At 64.0% G+C, this 18,596-nt stretch overlaps 1 protein-coding gene across 1 annotated transcript; it reads left to right on the forward strand.

Annotated features, from left to right (window-relative positions):
- The first annotated feature begins 70 nt into the window (after positions 1-70).
- Positions 71-16,114, forward strand: CD81 (CD81 molecule). The gene is made up of 8 exons (XM_006893214.1): positions 71-136; positions 11,804-11,918; positions 14,020-14,117; positions 14,612-14,686; positions 14,962-15,066; positions 15,334-15,435; positions 15,775-15,861; positions 16,052-16,114. The coding sequence occupies exons 1-8, from the start codon at positions 71-73 to the stop codon at positions 16,112-16,114; spliced, it is 711 nt and encodes a 236-aa protein (XP_006893276.1).
- Positions 16,115-18,596: the final 2,482 nt, after the last annotated feature.

Raw genomic sequence — 18,596 nt, forward strand, 5'->3', positions numbered from 1 at the left:
CCTGCGCCCCGAGCTCCGCTCTCCGGCAGCCCCGCGCCTCCCGGCCTCGCCGCCCGCCTGCTGCGCCACCATGGGGGTGGAGGGCTGCACCAAGTGCATCAAGTACCTGCTCTTCGTCTTCAATTTCGTCTTCTGGGTGAGCAGTCGGGGCCCGGGGCGCGGGGGGCGTCGAGGTGCGCGCGGACCCCGCAGGCCCCGGAGGCTCGGTAGGCCGGGGCGCCGCGGGCCACCAAGGTGCAGCCACCTGTGCGCGCCGGGCCGGTGGGGACGTGAGGCCGCGCAGCTGCGGCCAGGGGCGCTCGGGGCCACCGCGCTCCCCGACGGCGGGCCAGCGCAGGGCCAGGTTTCTGGGCGCCTGGCTCCGCGAGGCGGGGGCTCCGAGCCCCGGGAGCCGCCTGCGGGCGAGTCGGGCTCTCGGGCCGCCACGGGAGGGTCTAGGCCGCGCTCTGCCAGGACAGCCCCGCCCGGGCCGGGGCGGTCGTTTCTGGGACCACCCTGCAGCGATCGGCCGGGAGGGGGCGGGGGCGGGGCTCCCCTGGCCCCGCCCCCATGAGCTCATCGGGCCGCGGCCCCGGGATGGGTGGCGGGCCGGAGCGCACGCCGGGTCTGGCCCCTCCCTCCGCCCTGCGCTCTGCCCCCGGCCCAGCCCACCTTCCGCTCGGCGGCGGTCGTGCCTGAGTCGCGGCGGAGGGTGGGCATCAGCCTGTGGCCCGCGGCCCCCTCCCCGGCCTTGCGCACCCCGCCCCCCAGCCCTGCGCACCCCGGCTGCCGACTTGGCTTCAAAAGGGGCATGGGCATGGCCTTCCAGAGTTGGCACAGGACGAGGGGCTGTCCAGACACGGACCTGGCCCCTGATTTCAGTTAGCCTGGGCTCTCCACTTAGGGACACGGCTGGCCGCTGGTGCAGAGGGTCTCCAGGGCCCTCCCCCTGCTCGACTGCAGCTTTCCTGGCCTGGTGTGTAACAGCTGGGAAGTGACCATGGGTGCATTTCTCTTTGTTTCCATTTCCGGCCAGCCTTGGGATGGAGAAGGAGGAGAGGATTTAGTGTTGGCCAGGAGAGCCTGGGAGTGGGCACCCTCAGCCCCTCTGACCCCTCGGGCCTCTTCCAAGGAGGTCTAAAGGGATGGTGGGGGGACCCAGGGGCTGCACCTCAGAAGGAAACTTGTGAAAGGGCCCCTAGAAGACTAGGAACATCTGGTTTCTATCTGACCCACGTGGGCCGGGCCAGGGAGGTGTGTGAGAGGAACTTGAGAGAGGACAGACTGGACCGGTGCCCAGCAGGGAGTGAGGGTCATGCTCCGCCCACCTGGGGAGGCCCTGGAAGTCACTCAGCTCGGGGCCTCTCCCCAAGCGAAGGGGCTGCCTGTTGGGGGGCTTGCTCTGCTCAGGATGACCCCCCAGAAATGGGGCAGTGTCCTCGCCCCAAAGAGCAGAGCCAGAGGCAAAGTTTTAGCTCCTGGAGAGTCAGAGGGGAGCGGGCAGCGGCGATGGGCGGCCCCTGGATAAAGTGCTCCAGGCCTGTCTCCAGCTGGCCACCTCCTGCAGTGGGCGGAGGCCCCACGTCCCCTGCCCCTCTGTTCTTCATTGTGACTCAGGGAAACTTTACCAGGGCCCTCCCAGCCCCACCCCTGGGGGGGTCAAGTGCCCAGGCACCCCCCTACCACTTGCGTATGCCCCGTGTTCCCCCCAGTCCCTGCCAAAGGTGGGGTCCTGAGAGTCCCGCCTCCTGGACTTGTTGGGGAGGACTTGGTGCTGGGAAGGCTCTGTGGTGATTGCTGGGCACAGTGGACGTAGGGGCCGGGGCGAGGGAGAGCCAGTGTCACAGCAGGGAACACCCCTCGTGGGCCAGCGTCCTTGGCACCTGGCAAGGCACAGGGAGCCCCAGGGTTTTGGGGGACGTGGACAAGAGACTGAAATCTTCGTAAAAGTTTGCTTTTCATGAGGTTCTCGTGCGGCTGAAGAGGCAGCTTTACAGGGTGGTGGGGCTTCTCCTTTGTGTCAGTACCCACACTCGTTCACCCCCACATCCATATCCTCTCTCGTCCACCTGCACCCCACATCCGCTCTCACATCCACCTCGTTCACCCCCACATCCGAATCCTCTCTAGTCCACCTGCACCCCACATACGATCTCTCTCTCGGGATGCCTCACCCCACTTCCATACCCGCTCGAGTCAGTGGGGACTCATGGAGGACGTGAAGTGGTCCCCTGTCCTGTCCCTGCGGCTGACCTGGGAACCCAGGCCCTGCTTCTGAGCCTCTACTTTCTGGCCCGTGAGATGGGCCTGTGTGATGCCTTCCTGGAAGAGGTGGCGCAGGTCCTGACCAGGCTGCTGCCCACCCTCCCGGGGACCGTGGCAGCCCTGCAGGCCGGGACGCCATCCAGCCCTCACTTCCAGACACCACATGGCTGGCAGTCTTCCGGGACGGGGTGCGGTTTTCCACAGAGCGGAAGGTGTGGCCCCAGGGTACCCTCTGAACCTCAGCTGAACGAGGGCACTCAAGAAGTAGCCGAGAAGAGGAACTGTGTGGTTCTGCCGAGACAGGCCAGCCGCAGCCGTGGTGTGGACCAGCCAGGCTGTCCCCTGATCCCCTTGGACAGGGCTGGCACGTGGCCTCCAGGCACCAGGCTGACACACTGTCCCTGCCTTGTAACTGTGTCTGTGCCAGACTGGGAGATGCACCCCACAAACACCCACAGCCTCACCCCAGCACCTTGACCAGGCTCTCGGGAGCCACGGGCTGCCCTCACTTTCACACCCGGCCTGCAGAGGCACCTGGCGTGGGGGCGGGGAGCTGGGCGGTTGGCCTGGAACCTGCTGGGCTCAGGGCACTGCCAGGCACCCGGGAGAGCTGGCTTCCCGGAAGCCGCGCTCAGCCTTCCCCGAGCTGTGCTGGCCTGTGGGGACGGCGTGGCTCCAGCCAGCATGCCCAGACCACCGCCGGGCCGGGCTCCAGAGGAGCTCGGGGCTCCCAGGGAGAGCCCCACCACGCACACCCCCAGAGTACTCACACAGCACGTAACCACGTCATACACACACGGCACACACACGCACCGTACCAGCTCACACAACAGACACACCTGTGCTTCTGGGACCACCTGGTGGGTCCCCTGAGCAAGACCTGGCCATGGGGCACGCTGTGTGAGGAGCCTCCACGGGGCAGCATCTCCCTGGTGGCGGGGGGCTGGCCTCTTAGGCGGGACCCCACGTGCAAGCGAGGGTGTCTGGGGGGACTGCCCACGTCTCCACATGTGGGGTCTCGTGTGAAGGTGGTTCACACTCCTGGTGGTCCCCTCTCCGTGGTTTTAGGACTGTGCTCACCTGTGACTGTGTGCTGAGTGGGGTCCAGGCTACAGCCCACATCCCGATGACCGGGAACCCCTGGCCGTGGGTGGAGTGGATAGTGGTGGAGAGCCTGCTTGGTCCTCCGGGAGCCCTCATGCCTTCTGACTGACCGGGGACTGTGATCTGTGCTTTCATGGGGTCCTTCCCCAGGGCCAGCCGAGGTCCCTCCCTGCCTGTGCCCAGCTCTTGGGCCACTTGGGCAATGAGGAGATTGAGGGTCAGAGACCAAGTGACAGAGTGCTGGTGAGTTGGGCTTCTCAGAGACCCCCCCCAGGACCTGTGGCAGCCCTGCTGCTGTCCCAGAGCCCGTGCCTGGTGAGGCCCTGCTGGACACACTAGCCTGCCTGCTTCGTGTGTGGTCACTGTGTGTCCTGGGCTTTTTGCAGAGGAGGGCAGAGGGACTCCCAGGGGAGCAGCGAGTGGGTGTGGTAAGGGTGGGACAGAGGGTGTGACCCTGGGAGACTGGGCACCAGCCCCTTCCCACTGAGAGCCCGGGCCTCCTGGCACTGCTGCTGACCCCGCCTTGGGGGGGGCTAGTCCTCACCCCTATATTTAGATGCAGTGACGAGCGGGCGGCTTCCTGAGGGGGTCTGCTTCCTTACAAACGCCTCTTCCTGCCTCACTTCCTTCCTGCCATCCAGCCAGGCCACTGCTCTGTTCCGCCCCGCCGCCCCCACCCCCCACCGAGGGCGGGGAGCCCAGGCCCGTGTGGGCACCTTGAAAGCATCCTTGCCGAGCTCCCCCTCCAGGCCACCCTGGGACTCCCGCCCCGCTCTCCTGGGTCCGTCAGGCCCTGTGACTCACACTGTGTTAAGGCCAGTGGGTGCGCCTTCCAGCACCACTCAGGGTCACCTCGGGCCAGTGGTCAGGGCACAGAACCAGTGGTCCTTGCAGAGACCCGCCAGAGCCCAGCTAGTGGGTCCTCAGGGGAGCGGACAGGTGTGTCCTTGGTGTCTGTTAGGACTTGTGGACAGGCCTGGAGATTGGAGGGGCTGTGGTCAGCACATGGAGACAAGTTTGCTGTCCCTTTCGGAGAGTTGGGCACGTGGGCACTGGAGGAAAAGACCCCGCTGGTTAGAGCTGGGCAGGGACCCAGGCTGGCAGCACACCCCCCCCTTCCACGCTGGTTCTGTAATTTATTAATAGGAAGGGAGGGAGAGAAACGGAATCCTTCAGGATGGCAGGTACCCCTTCCTCTCCCGCTGTGTTGGGCTGCCGGGAAGAAGGTGACCTCTTCTCCAGCAACGGTGTCCATCGCCCCCTCCAGTCAGTTCCCAGGGGCAGGAGGGACCTGTGACCCAGGGCTGGTTCTGGAGAGGAGGCATCCTGAAAGTGAGGCGGCCGGCACTCACCTGGTGGCCTCACGTGTGTGGGGAGCACGCACCACACTGACTCCCACACCCCATGGCCTCGGTCTACAAAGGAGGGGGACTCGAGTGTGCCCGTCATGGTCAGCGGCTGACCCGGTGGTCCCAGCAGGACAGCCCTGACTGCTTCTGAAAAGTCAGCGTGGTAACCCCTAGACCAGGCTCCCCCCTCCGCTGTCCCAACACCAGCAACACTGAGATCCAGCTCAGGGGGGTCACCCTGACTGGCAGCTGGACAGAGGAGGTGGGCCACTGGGGCAGCGAGTCTGACAGCTCAGGAACAGAGGGTGAGGGTGGTGGCACAGCCCAGAGGATGTCATTGGTATCCCCGAAGGGTGTGAGTAGGGGCTGCTGAACTTGGGGTACAGCACAGCTCTGCTCTAACACCTGCAGTGACCGACCATCGGGGCTGCCCAAAGGCACCTCCTTACAGATGAGGCACAAAGAACGTGAGATGAGTCGAGGGGCTGCAGCTGGGAAGAGGCCAGGACGCAGCCAGCAGCCAGCGGCCTCTGCCAACACAGGCCAGCACCCCGCTCCCACCGAGGCTGTCCGTCCGGCTCCCACCGTCTCCTCTCGTAAACTCCAGATGGCTGAATATTTGCTATTTCAAGTGTACAGCTCAGTAACGTTGATGACACTCGTGATGGTGGGTAAACACCAACACGTTCCCCAAAACAGAAACCCCGTGTCCCCTGCTCCGGCGGCCAGCGGCTCTGAGCCCGCCCTGCCCCGCGTGCTGCTCCGATCTCGGTGGGCTCCAGCCCTTTGTCACGGTCACCGTGTGTCAGTCCATCTGGGTGAGGGTCCTCCGGTGCCTGGTAACCACTCATCTGCGACCTGGATGTCAGATGGTTCTAGGATTGTCGTAAACGTGGGATCGTGCCCCACTCGGCCTTTTCTTGGATGTTCTTTAACTGACACAGGTCGTCCGTTATCTCTGTCCTTTACGTGCCCTGACCCTAAAACCCTGGTTCTACAAACCGCATTCCTGCGCACCCGATGGCCACATCCGGCCACAAGAAGCCTGCTGGACCCGAGGTGCCTGTTCCTCCCCTGCCTGGCCAAGACAGCAAGACAGTGCGTCCCTGGTGCCCAGAGGGCCCACGTCCCGCCAAGAGCTGCCATTGTCGTGCTGAGTTGTCCAGCCAGTCCCACCTCATGGTGTCCCCACGGGGCAGGATACAGCTGCCCCCCTTGAGTTTCTTGTCTTCTTTGCGGGAGCCGTGTCTGTCTGTCTCTCAGGGCTGGTGGATGGGTTCAAACTGCCCACCTTCCTGTTAAAAGTACAGTGCTTAACACAGTGCCACCAGGCCCCCCTCTTCCTACCAGTGTAGCTGGCAGGAGGCTCAGGGATTTGGGGGTGTGAGCTTTTAAAAACAGCTCGACAGACCTGAAGCTGACATACCCCACATCGTAGACACGCAGTGGGCGTGCAGGACGTTGCACAGACGTTTTTGGGTGAGTCTCGGGGAACTCGGTGGCTGAGGGTAAGGGGCTGTGCTGCCAACCCAAAGGCATGCGTTCGAGTCTGCCCGCTGCCCTGTGGGAGAAAGACGAGCAGTCTCCCCCCGTGCTGTCCACGGCCCCCGGGAGCCCGCTGGACGGAGGACCAGCTCGAGGGTTCAACTCCGTAGTAAAAACGAGGCGGCGCACACTGCGAGCGTGTCGTTTGGTGACGCTTCATGTGTGGACACCTGTGACACCATCCCTGTGGTCAGGGCACTGGGCATGTCCATCCCTTCAGACAAGCCCGCTCATGTCCCTTTGAGCTCTCCCCTCGACCCCCTCGTGATATCTGAAGGGTTTCGGTGTTAACGGAATCAAGGGACCCGCTCTTTCTCGCTTCCTTTCTGGTGTGTTTTTTGCTCTTGCTTTTCTTGCGTTCGGCGTGAAGATTGACAGTCCGTCCACATTTGCTGAGGGTCAGCAGTCGATTCCTGGGGGCAGAGTGGACAGCGGGCGTCCTCGGTTGTCCCCTGTGGTGGACAGCTGTTCCCGGGTGTTGCTCCGGACATGAAGCCGCCGTGGACATCCCTGCACACGTCTTTGTAAGGACAGGTCTGCCCTCTTCTCGGCACTTGTCCGCAAGCCCACCGGCAGGATCGTGCGGGTGGTTGGGGCTGATGGCTAACGTCATAACCACGCTTCAGGGCGCCCTGGTGGTGCGGTCTGCAGAAAGGCCGTGCCTCGCTGGGGGTTCGAAGCCACCCGCGGCTGGAGGAGGATGTGCAGTCTCCTGGCTTGGCCCGGCGGAGGGTCAGCTGAGGGTCAGTTCCGACTCGCCGGTGAGAGAACTAGGCTTCCGGACGCCGTTTCCCAACCCCTCACGCTGTGTCCGCCTTTTTCGTCGCCCCTCCTTTCTGTCCTGTTCTACCCCTCTAAGCAGGTGCTTCCCGGAACTCTGACCTGGTCAGCGGTGAGTCCAAGGAGAGCGGTCCTCCCCGTCACTGGGCCCCGCTAGGTCCTCAGGAGAGTCATTGAGATAATGACCGCTCCCGTGCGATTTACAGCCCAAAACCTGCCAGAGGGCGGGCAGTTGGTTCCAGATCAGTGTCCGTGAGGGGAACGTCGGTGCCCATGGGCTGAACTTGAAGACGGCGGTGGTTCTTGTGTTGTCACAGAGGACGGTCAGGCGTCTGGAGTCCTGACGGAGGTCTGTCCCCCGGCAACCGCCTGGGAGACCGGGCCTGGACTGCCCACTGCCCTGTCCTCTCCTCATCGGGACTGTTCGTTTCTGTCTGCCCCTGGGAGCCCCACCTGCCCCCCCTCCTCATTGCTCCACCTGCTCGACCAGCCAGGATGTTTTTCCACCGTCGACACCAATGACAGGTGTCCGGGCAGTGGTGGATGGGGGTTCACAAAGCAGCTGCACACTTCACACCCCTGCCTGCAGGAGGACGTGCCCAGCACGCGGACGTGGCCCTCGTGCCGGGGGTGCTCACCGTGATGGGCCGTGGCCCGTCTGGCTGTGTGGCACCTGGTGGTCACCGTGGTGACGCTGACCCCTCGCAGTGGCCCCCGGGAGCATCTTTTCCTGAGAACGTGGGTCTGTTTTCTTATTTCTGAGAGTTACTTGTACACTGAGTGCAGGAGCCGCGACCAGACGTGACGTCTGCAGACACTTCCCCATCGCTGCCTTGTCCTTTCATCTTCTAAGGGCATCTTTCAAAGAGCAGGTTTCTCTGAGACGCCCCCTCTCTGGCCCCTCTAGCCCTGCCCTGTGCGGGGCTTTGGGGCCGGGATGCCCCCTGCCCGGCCCTGTCCCTCTGGGGTGTGCTGGAGCTTCAGGATAGCTGGGGCGGAGGTTCTCTTCCGGAGTCCGAGGTGATCCTCCTGCCCCGGTGGCCCTGTTGAGGTGCACACAGCCCCCGCTGTCCCTGCTGTCCTGGAGTTTGGGTCCGCTGTGTGGGTGACAGGTGCTCCCCGTCTCCGTGTGGTCTCCTCGCCCCCACCCCAGGTCGCTGGATGAGGATCCCAGACTGGGCTTTGAGCTGGCTCCAAACGGTGCAGGCATCTCCCGTCTCCCTTGTAAACAAGGGCTGTCACATCGCCTAGCAACCAGCTCTGTTGCCTGTGGTATTTTGACCGAGTGAGAAGACCAGAGAAGTGATGGTTTGCCATTGTGGTGTTGGCAGAGGATTGTGCTTCCCACAGACGGCCGGGAGGACAGACAGACCCGTCCTGGGGGACGTGTAGACAGGGTGCTCCCGGGAGGGGGCCTGTCGCTGGAGGACAGTGACAGAGGGGAAGACCTTCAACAGGACGGGGTGGCGCAGTGGCTGCAGCAGCAGGCCTGGCGTGGCCTGGACCCTGTGAGTCCCAGCGGACCCCCCAGCACCGGGCACAGGAGACAGCGATCAGTGTCGAGGGTGTACACCCAGAATCTGCCAACGACTGGTCTCCCCCGCGCGGCTCCTGGACCCTTCCAGAGGAGGGACGAAGGCGAGGGGTGGAGAGGCCACCATCGTTGAGTGGACAGTACTGTTTGTGCCCCATCTCGTCTCTCTCAGGATCAGATCTGGTTACTGTTCAGTGGTTAGAGTTGGAGTTTGGGGGTGTCAGGGTGTGGCAGGCGGGGCTCCATGTCTTCCTTCCTCCGTGGGCTGCCAGAAAGTGCACACCGCACGTGGAAACGCAGGCCCGGCCCCATCCTGAGGGTACCCCAAGAGAATGTGGGACCAAGTGAGGGTCTGAGGATGCTGCACCCCAGGTAGGATCAGGCCACCCGGCCTCAAGGTGAGGGCCGTGGAGGAAAGATGCCAGTGCCCTGTGGAACTGGCATCCGTAGGCACCTTGCAGCCCGCGTGACCCCAGGGACTCTGGGCAGAGCCGCCACAGCCCCGTCAGGGTGGGAGCCAGGCGGCTGAAGACGGCCTTCCCTTCCCCCTCCTCCTGGGAACCGTAGCGGAGTTGCTCTGGACCAGAGTTCAAAACAAAATAAATGACGTTTTCAAACCGCCGAGGAAGCCAGGGTTGCCATGGCAGCTTGGCCTCGCCACCTCCTTCCCGCCAGTGCAGATGGCAGCCAGCTCTCAGGGACGTCCCCGCGGCGGCGCCCGGCCCAGCCCTCGGCTCCACTGCCCGCCCTGCTGCCCACAGAGGGCGGGCACCGTCTGGAGCCCGGGACCTGCCATCCAGGGGTCTCACCCTGTGAAGCCCAGCACTGCTGGTGTCGCCCCGCCGGCCTGTGGGCATTCTGAGCTGTCCGGGGGGCAGGGTCTACCCTCCCTCCCCCCCAGAGTGTCCCCTGAGGGGGTTTGTGCACCTCGCTCTGCGCAGCCTGTCCTGGGGGCCCCTGTGGGAGGCCCTGAGGAAGATGCAGGAGGGTGTGACCCACGCTCCTCCACTCCCACGCTCCTCCACTCCGGCTGGGACTTTCCTGGGAACAGCCAGGGCTCGCTCCCCTCCCCCTGCCCCCCGGGGCCCCACACCCACGAGGCGGGGACAGGGCTGGATCAAGTGGCAGCCGGGCAGCCGTGTTTCGATTTCTCTTCCTTGATTGCAGCCCTGTGCTTGTATCTGAGTCAGGGGTCCTGAGGGGGTGACAGCAGCTGGGGGGGAGGGTGATGGGGGGCAGGAGGGCTGGGCCACCCATGCTCTGCATGGTCCACAAGACCACCTGGCCGGATGGTCACAGACCCCGTGTGTGTCGGCGTCGCCCTGTGCCCTGGCCTCGGAGCGCTGCTTCCTCCAGCCTCTCGAAGCCCACAGCCTCGCTTCCTTCCCTTCACGGGTCCTTCCCGGCAGACAGATTCCCCCTCGGCGCACCTCCTGCCCCCACCCCCAGCTTCCCAGACCCCTGGCTGTGAGGCCTTCGGTCCACCAGCCCCAGGGCCTCTGCGTGGGTGCCAGGTCTTGTCTGATCTCCCAGCAAAGCCCTCACGCTCCCTGTGTGGTTTCCAGTGCCCAAGACGGTGAGCACTGGCCACCTCTTGGCAGAGGGCCACAGCATTCTTTGGGACGTTGGCTGAGGTGGCCGTCAGTGTAGGGTGTCCAGACTCAGTAAACATCTCTTCCTCGGACTGTCCCCTTATGTGACACGTCACGCCTTATCTGACATTTCATGTTCAAGGCAATAGTGAAAAATAACATAGTAAGGCGGGGTGGGTCCTGGGAGGGGGGAGCATGCTTGTGGAGACAGAGGGTCAGCACGAGAGGAGGACCCGCGACGGGATAGAGTGACACGGTGGCTGTAGCCGTGCGTCCAGGAGCGTCGGAGATGGGGGGACGGGACAGGGCAGGGCAGGTGCAGAGCCATTGTTGTAGGGACGCTGTCGGTCACAGTTGGCTCGAAGGCGCCTGACATCTGACGCTTTAAAGGGGCCCTGGCCTGGCAGGTAAAGCAGCTGGTTGCTGACCAGGAGGTGAGCAGTGTGATCCCACCCGCCGCTCCGAGGGAGGAGGTGACCTCTGTTCCGCTCTGTCCTGCGGGTGCTGGGAGCCAGGACTCACTTGGTGGCAGTGCCTTGTGTTTTGGGGAGTTCTTATCCCCGTTTTGTGCAGTGACAGCGTCCTGTGGCTGTAACGGGTCGGGGTGGCGTTTACATCATGGCTTTGTGATCTGGCTCCGTACCTGCCACCTCTGCACGGTGGCCCTTGTGTACGGTGGGCTGCTCTTTGGACCCGCTCGTGCTGGTGACGGAAGATCCCCAGTGGAGTCTGCGTTTGCAGACAGACAGGACGCAGCAGCCGTGGAGCTGTGGTGCTGGAGAAGCGTGCGGACTATCCACGGCCGCCTGCAGGACAGGCTCCTTAGAGGCAAGGACGATAGAGCTTCGTCTCACACTGTGGACTTGTTGCCAGAAGGGGGTCCTGCTTGGAAGGGTGGAGGGTCAGCCAAGGAGCGAACCCGCCACCAGGATGGACTTCACAGCGGCTGCAGCAGTGGGCGCGGGTGCCTGAGATGATGACGGCACCGGACAGGGCGGGGTCAGGTCGGCTGGCCAAGGGTCACTGGGAGTCACGCTTGATGTGATGGCACCGGGCAACAATCACCATGTAGGGAGTTGGGGAGCTCAGGTGGCCTGGTGGTGAGAAGCTGCACTGCGGTCCCAAAGGCATGCAGTTCAAATCCACCAGGTGTTTTGCAAGGTGGGCAGTCTCCTCCCGTGTGATTGCTGCCTCCGGGAACCTGCTGGAGGGTCAGCGATGGGTCGGTTCTGACTTGATGGCACACAGCAACTGAGAACTCAGTGGTTCAAATGCACCCACTGCTCTGGGGACCGGGTGGAGGGTCGCTGTGAGAGGGGGTGACTTCTTGGCATGCGTTTGGTTTATGCAGGAACGTACATCGTTGTTCTGAAGTTCAGATTTGCTGTACCTGGGTGTCCGCACTGCACCAAGGGGCCTCTTCTGATCACAGCGTGTGGGGTGCTCAGACCAAGCTGACCTCTGCTGTCTACTTGAGCTGGGGGCCCGTGGGGGTCAGGCTTGAGGGGCTGCTTGGAGGGGCCACCCGTCCTGCGTTCACCGGCCCCAGGCGGCCAGCAGAGCTCCAAGCTGCAGAACGCGCCCCTGTCGTGCTCTGTGCTGGCCGTCCGGGGCGATCCATGCTGCTAGTGACCGCGCACCTCCTCTCTCCCCAGCTCGCCGGAGGAGTGATCCTCGGAGTGGCCCTGTGGCTCCGCCATGACCCGCAGACCACCAACCTCCTCTACCTGGAGCTCGGAGGCCAGCCTGCACCCAACACCTTCTATGTGGGTGAGTGTGTGACCAGGGAGGGCTTCCTGGAGGAGGCAGCCCCCGTGGAAGACCAACTCGAGGCCTGGGGTTTCCTGGGACGGGGGCCCAGCCAAGAAGGGGGTGGGGTTAGATCCTCAGAGCCTGGGTGTGCTGATGAGATCCTGACCCCTCTGGCACCCACATACCACCACCCCTGCCTCCTTTGCTGCTCAGTGCTGGGCTGGCCAGCAGGAGTGGCCCCCACCCATGGGACCAGACGGCAGGGGCTGGGAGGACACAACTTATTTTAGGTGTTGGGGGAGGCTGGCTGGAAAGGCGAGATAGAATGTCCCGGCCACTCCCCAAGCAGCTGGAGCCGCCAGTGGAATGGAAAACTCCTGGGCGGGGGCGGGGGGGACTCAGCTGTCAGCACCAGCTGCGGGGTCCCTCCTGGAGAGGAGGGCAGGGCACCCCAGGAAGGCGAGGGTGCTCTGCTCAAGCCCATGTCCAGATGGCCTTGTCTTTTAAAGGGGCAGTTCTGGGGTGTCCAGGCTGAGGGCTGGGAGGGGCTGTGTGCACAAGGTCTCAGCCACACAGAGATGGGCCCGACCCTGCCCCTCTCTCCTGGGAGGCGGGATCAGCCAGGCTGCTGTCCCAGGGACCATCCTACCAGGCATCTCGGGCTGCATGTGCGCAGAAGACGGCTGCTCTCAGTCCTGTGGGCCTGGCGGGCACTCGATGGATGGGCATTGGTCCAGACCCTGACATCGCCCACCATGGGCTTGGGCAGCAAGGGTAGGCAGGACAGGACAGTGGACCTGGAAGGATCCATTGTGGAACAGCCTCTCCTGTGGATTCCCAGCCCCACCCACCTCCAGGGCCCCCCAGGCCCTCTCTGACTCCCTCCACCCACCTCCAGGGCCCCCCAGGCCCTCTCTGACTCCCTCCACCCACCTCCAGGGCCCTCCAGGCCCGCTCCGACTCCCTTCTGAGTCCCAGAGCCTGAAACCCAGGACCCTCACATCCCTATAATGTTCACTGCATGTCTTTCTCCTTGGAAGCTGTGGATGGATTTGAACCAATGACCTTTCCCTAGCAAGCTAGTGCCAAACCCCGGACCCTACATGAACCTGAGGCCAGGCTTGGTCACTTAGTAGTCACCCATGACCCTGTCTGAACACCACCACCCCACCCCACCCCTGCTGGGAGCTCTTGGAACACCTCATGCCCAGACCCCACCCCAGCCTGTCGCAGGCTTTGGGGGCTACTCATCGCAGGGCTTGCTGGGCTTTAGAGCAGACGGGAGTCATAACAAGGGCCCTTTGTCCTGTGCTGGACAGTGTGGCTGAGAAAGAGCCAGGTCCCCTGGGAGCTGGGCCAAGCCAGGCCTTCTGTGTGACCTCACTGTGGGAGCTCCCTTCTAGCCTGGGGGCTTTCCTCTGGGGCCTGGGGTTGCTGATGGGGCCTCACGAGGGACCCTGGTGCCCTTTGGTCAGTCTTCAGCTCCTGGACACCTGGATGCCCTAGAAACTGAGCTGTCTCTGGTCACCTTGCTGGACTTAGTGGCATAGCCAGAGCCAGGGCTCTTCCCTGACCTCACAAAAGGGGGACCATAGGGCCAAGAGGGGCTGGGGGACTGAGCAGGGGCTTGGCACAGTGCCTCCGGGCTCTGGGACAGATAGTGGACCCCTGCCACTGAGCCCTCTGGACAGGCGACCAAGCTGCTATTGCCATGACTGTGAGAGATGGCCATCCATCCGCCTGGTGGTGCTGGAGGTGGACAGTGTCAAAGGCCAGGAACTCTGAGCAGCAGCAGAGTCCTGGCGGAAGTTCTGATGGGAGGTCCTGGGAGGAGGGAGTCCTAGCGGGGTCCTGGGGGGAGTCCAGATGGTGGTTCTAATGGGGGCCCTGGGGAGGGGGCTCCAGGGGGGAGGGAGTCCTGATGGTGGTTCTGACGGGGGTCCTGGTGGGAGTGGTAGGGACAGCCTGTGCTGGGACAGCCCTGCTTCACTTTGAGGCGACAGCTGAGGCAGGAGCTGGCTCCACTGGGGACTCAGTCACAGCTGGCCTCCTTGGGGCTCTGGGACTGGGGACACCCAGCCCACGCTGGCCATGCTTAGTGTCCTGCCCCCCCCCCCAGGCATCTACATCCTCATTGCCGTGGGTGCCGTGATGATGTTTGTGGGGTTCCTGGGCTGCTACGGGGCCATCCAGGAGTCGCAGTGCCTGCTGGGAACGGTAAGGGGGTCCCTGGGGTCCCAGGCTGGGATGGGAGGACCCACCACCCCCGCTGGCCACTAGCCCGGTGGTCCGGAGCAGGCTGTGGCCAGTCTGACTTGTTGGTTCTCGGCACTAGCCATTACCTCCCTGTCCTGACTCAGCTTGGCCACCCACTTTCTTGGTTTGAGATAAGTAGCAGAGACAGCGGGCAGGGGTCAGCAGCTCCATCTCTCTTCTTGGGGTGGGGAAGGGGACACCGCTGGCGATGAGGCACTCCAGGGTTCCCCTGTCCTAAATCTGCTCACCCCAAGGGGCAGTATGGCCGAAGGAGAAAGGGGGACATGGTGTGGGTCAGGGCCCAGGCTGAGCCCGAGGTTCCACCCGCAACAGCACCTCCTGGCTCCCCCTGGTTTGGGCATCACCCCACTGGTCACTCAGATCTGATGTCCTGAGAGGACCAGTCCAGGGCCCCAGACTAACATGCTGCTTCCTCCATCCACTCTTCACCCTAGTTCTTCACCTGCCTGGTCATCCTGTTTGCCTGTGAGGTGGCTGCCGGCATCTGGGGCTTTGTCAACAAGGACCAGGTGAGCCAGGCAACCGACACAGCCCTCATCCAGCCTTGGGGGTTTGGGGGGATGTCCGCGGCCCAGGGCTGTGTGCTGGGGCTTCGTTTGAGGCCCACTGGTTGGGAAGGTCCAGGAGGGCTTCCTGGAGGTGGCAGCACTGAGAATGCGCCCAGGGCAGCTAATGTAAAAGCCCCATCATCTTTTGTGAGGGCCGCAGTTTCCTGTCACGTGAGCATGTGTCCACCTGTGGGAGTGGCCTCGCTGGTGACCCCAGCCTGCCTGTCCCCCCGCAGATCGCCAAGGACGTGAAGCAGTTCTATGACCAGGCTTTGCAGCAGGCTGTGCTGGACGATGACGCTAACAACGCCAAGGCTGTGGTGAAGACCTTCCACGAGACGGTGAGGGGGCCGGGGAGACGGTGAGGGGGCCGGGGAGACGGTGAGGGGGCCGGGGTTCTGCTCCCTCCCTCCGCCCTCCCACACTCCCTCTTTACGCCCTCCCACCATCCCTCCGTTCGTCCTCCCCCACTCCCTCCTCTGGGGCACCCGAGGCCAGAGGTGCAGGATGTGCTGTAGGTGGCGTGTGTCCACTGTCCTTCCATCCAAGCTCCCGGCCAGCATGGGTCTTTTCCCCACTGCCTGACCACAGCTGCCCTCTCTCTGCAGCTCAACTGCTGTGGCTCCAACGCCATGGTCACAGTGGCCACGTCCGTGCTCAGGAACAACCTGTGTCCCAGTGGCAGCAACTTGATCACCAACTTGATCACGGTGCGTGGTGGGGGCTGGGCAGTGGGCACAAGGCAGGCTGTCCACCCTTGGACAGGGTCCCCCCGGGGAGGACTTGGCTGCCCAGACTGGGATGGCAGAGCTGACGGGTGGGGGGGTCTGACATCAGTGAGAGAGCAATCGTGGTGGTAGCCGCCGGTGGCCACACTGTCCTGGACGGCCCTCAGCTAGGAGTGGGTGGTTTGGACCCGCCCGAGAGCCATACTGCCTGGGCCAGTGGCATGCATACCCGCTGCATTATGGTCGGGCAGAGCCTGGTGGACTCAGTGACCAGGCCGAGTACTGGCTGGGGGTCCCCTGAGCCCACCACTGTCCCTGCAGTTGGACTGTCACGCCAAGATCGACGAGCTCTTCTCAGGGAAGCTGTACCTGATCGGCATTGCCGCCATTGTCGTGGCTGTCATCATGGTGAGCCAGCAGCCTCCTCCTGCCCCCTCTGTCCCTCTCGGTCCCCCTGCCTCTGTCCCTTTTGGTCACTCTGCTGCTCTGGCTGTCGTCATGGTGAGCCAGCAGCCTCCGCCTGCCCCTCCTGCTCCCTCTCCCTCCCTCCCCCCACTCCTGCCCAGGCCTCACACGCCCGTCCTCTCCACCCCCACAGATCTTCGAGATGATTCTGAGCATGGTCCTGTGCTGTGGCATCCGCAACAGCTCGGTGTACTGAGGCGGCTGCCCATGTACATAGCGCCCCGGTATTACTCCGCGCACTCAGCTTTGCCACGTCCCCAGCTCTCCCTTTGTTCTCAAGCCTCTCTGGGGCTGGCAGCCTGCGGGGGTGGCACAGTGGGCCAGCTAGTGGCCTTGGGGTGCAGGGCAGGGCCCAGGAGGCTCTTCCGCGGGCTCCGGCCTCCTGGCTCCACACCACGCCCCTTGTTAGCCCCACATCCTGCTCCTGCGCCCATTTCCAGAGCAGTGCCTGAGCCCCTCGCTCCACGGCAGCTCCTTTCTAACGTGTCACCTTCCACTGTAATTACATCTCCGTCACTCAATAAAGAAGGAAAACCAAGTATGCTCCCATCCTGGGTGGGGACCGGGGCTGGGGCCTGAGGGGCAGCTAGCCTGTGGGCCACTGGGGGTGCAGGACACCCCCATCCAGAAGAGAGCCAGGAGCTCTTTTGGCCTAGTGTTTAAAGAGTTGCGTTGCCAACCCAAAGGCTAGTGGTTCGAATCTGCCGTGGATAAAGATGGGTGGGCTGGTCCCTTTGTGATTTGCAAACTGAAAACATGATGGAGGGTTCTGACTCGATAAGCCAGTGTTTGGAGAGAGCCGCTGAGGGTTTGTTGTGGACACCAGGCCACCTGGTTCTTTGCTTCCTTCCTGGGATGGGGGCTGGGGCTACCAGGTGACCGGTGCACACCCTCAGGGGCTTGCCTTCAGCCAGGCTGTTCTCAAGGGCGGTGGGCTGCGTGCCAGGAGCAAGGAGGAGTGGTGTGTGCAGCCCCTGAGCGTGGCACCTGGGACTTGTAAAGAGACAGCCTGGTGATGGATTCCTTGTGGCAGGCTCCCTAGACCCCAGCTCAGGCTTGCATATAGGGGGTTAAAGAGCCTGGGGAGGAGGCCTGCCCTCTGATCTTCCTGCCCCTTCCACACCTGGATGGAGGGATTTCGGATAACCCCATCAGCAGGGTGCCAGCGATTCACCTGTGCTTGCCCGCTAGCCTCTGCCAAGGGGCCCCCTCCTCCATTACCTGGCAGGAGGTGCCTTGAGGCCAGCGAGCGGGAGGCCCTTCCCAGCCCCCCAGCTCTGGCTGACCCGGAGGTGAAGGCAGACCAGCATTAGATACGTGCCTGGCCTCGCCCAGCCCCCTGAAGCCACTTGGCCTCCGCGGTGGGCGGGTGACCCTGGCGGGGAGTATTGGGAGCACAGCATGGCCCTGGCCACAGCGCTCGAGGCCCAGCCTGCGGGGACCTCCCCCCATGAGCTCATCGGGTCGTGTCTGCATCCCTGCGGAGCACGAGCCGGCAGGAGTGTCGGCGAGCCCGGGCAGCCCCAGCCCGTGTGCCCAGAGATGCCCTCCGCTCTGACCTGCATCGCCCTGACCCCGATGCGGGCTGCGGAACCTGCGTGGGGGACTCGGAGCTGCACCGGCCCGGCCCGATATCTCGACGGACCGACTGATCGACGGAAGAAAATACGGATGGGCCGAGGGGAGGGCGAAACCTCGTAGCTTCCGGCCGGGGCCGGAAGTGCTAGCGAGCGATTACGTGCGCGTGGAGCACGGGAACACGCCTTCCGCCTTAATGACTAGTCCCCGAGAGTGCCAGCAGGGGGCGCTGAGTTGCGAGAGCCCCGCGCTGGCCGCTAGCCCCTCGAGAACTGTGGGAGGTGCATCTGACTTCCCCCCTTCATTTTCTCCATCGTCAATCCCGGTCTTGTTTTTCGAAGGCTCGGCTGCGACCCCGGGTAGTCGCAAAGCGGGCCACAGAAAGAGGGCCGTTTAGGTTGAGTACATGCGTCCCCGAGGCCTGGGAGCGGCGCCCCGGTGCCTTGTGGGAGTTGTAGTTCTCTGGGAGCGGAAGCCGTGGCGCCTGGCTGGCGGGGGACTCGCTTTCCCAGAGATCCCAGCGCAGCGGCGCGCTGATGGCGCGCAGATGGCGCGCAGACGGCGCAACTAAAAGATGGATCTGTTCGGGCCGCAGTGAGCCGGTAGGTTGGTCGGGAAGCCTCTGCCCGCCGTTCCCATCTCTGCACTCCGACGTCTCGGGGTTCCCCGCCCCTTCGTAGCCTCCCGGAGCTCGCGGTGTGCTGGTCCCAGGGCGCGAAGCCTCCGGTCCAAAAAAGTGCTCCCCGCGCCCCAGGCCGTGTGGCCGGGCCCCTGGACCCCCAGCGCCCCAAGGCGTCGGTGTCTCCTGCCCCCAGCGCCGGCCTCCAGACCACCGGTGTCGGTCCCCACCCCGGGTGTCGGTCTCCCCCCGGCTGTCGGTCTCCCCCGGGTATCGGTCTCCCCCCGGCTGTCGGTCTCCCCCCGGCTGTCGGTCTCCCCCGTGTATCGGTCTCCCCCGGGTGTCGGTCTCCCCCCGGCTGTCGGTCTCCCCCCGGGTATCGGTCTCCCCCCGGGTATCGGTCTCCCCCCGGGTATCGGTCTCCCCCGGGTGTCGGTCTCCCCCCGGCTGTCGGTCTCCCCCGGCTGTCGGTCTCCCCCGG

Source organism: Elephantulus edwardii, unplaced genomic scaffold (genome assembly GCF_000299155.1).
Source record: "Elephantulus edwardii isolate Elephantulus edwardi_28Jun2011 unplaced genomic scaffold, EleEdw1.0 scaffold00126, whole genome shotgun sequence".
In the NCBI taxonomy this organism is placed as follows: domain Eukaryota; kingdom Metazoa; phylum Chordata; class Mammalia; order Macroscelidea; family Macroscelididae; genus Elephantulus; species Elephantulus edwardii.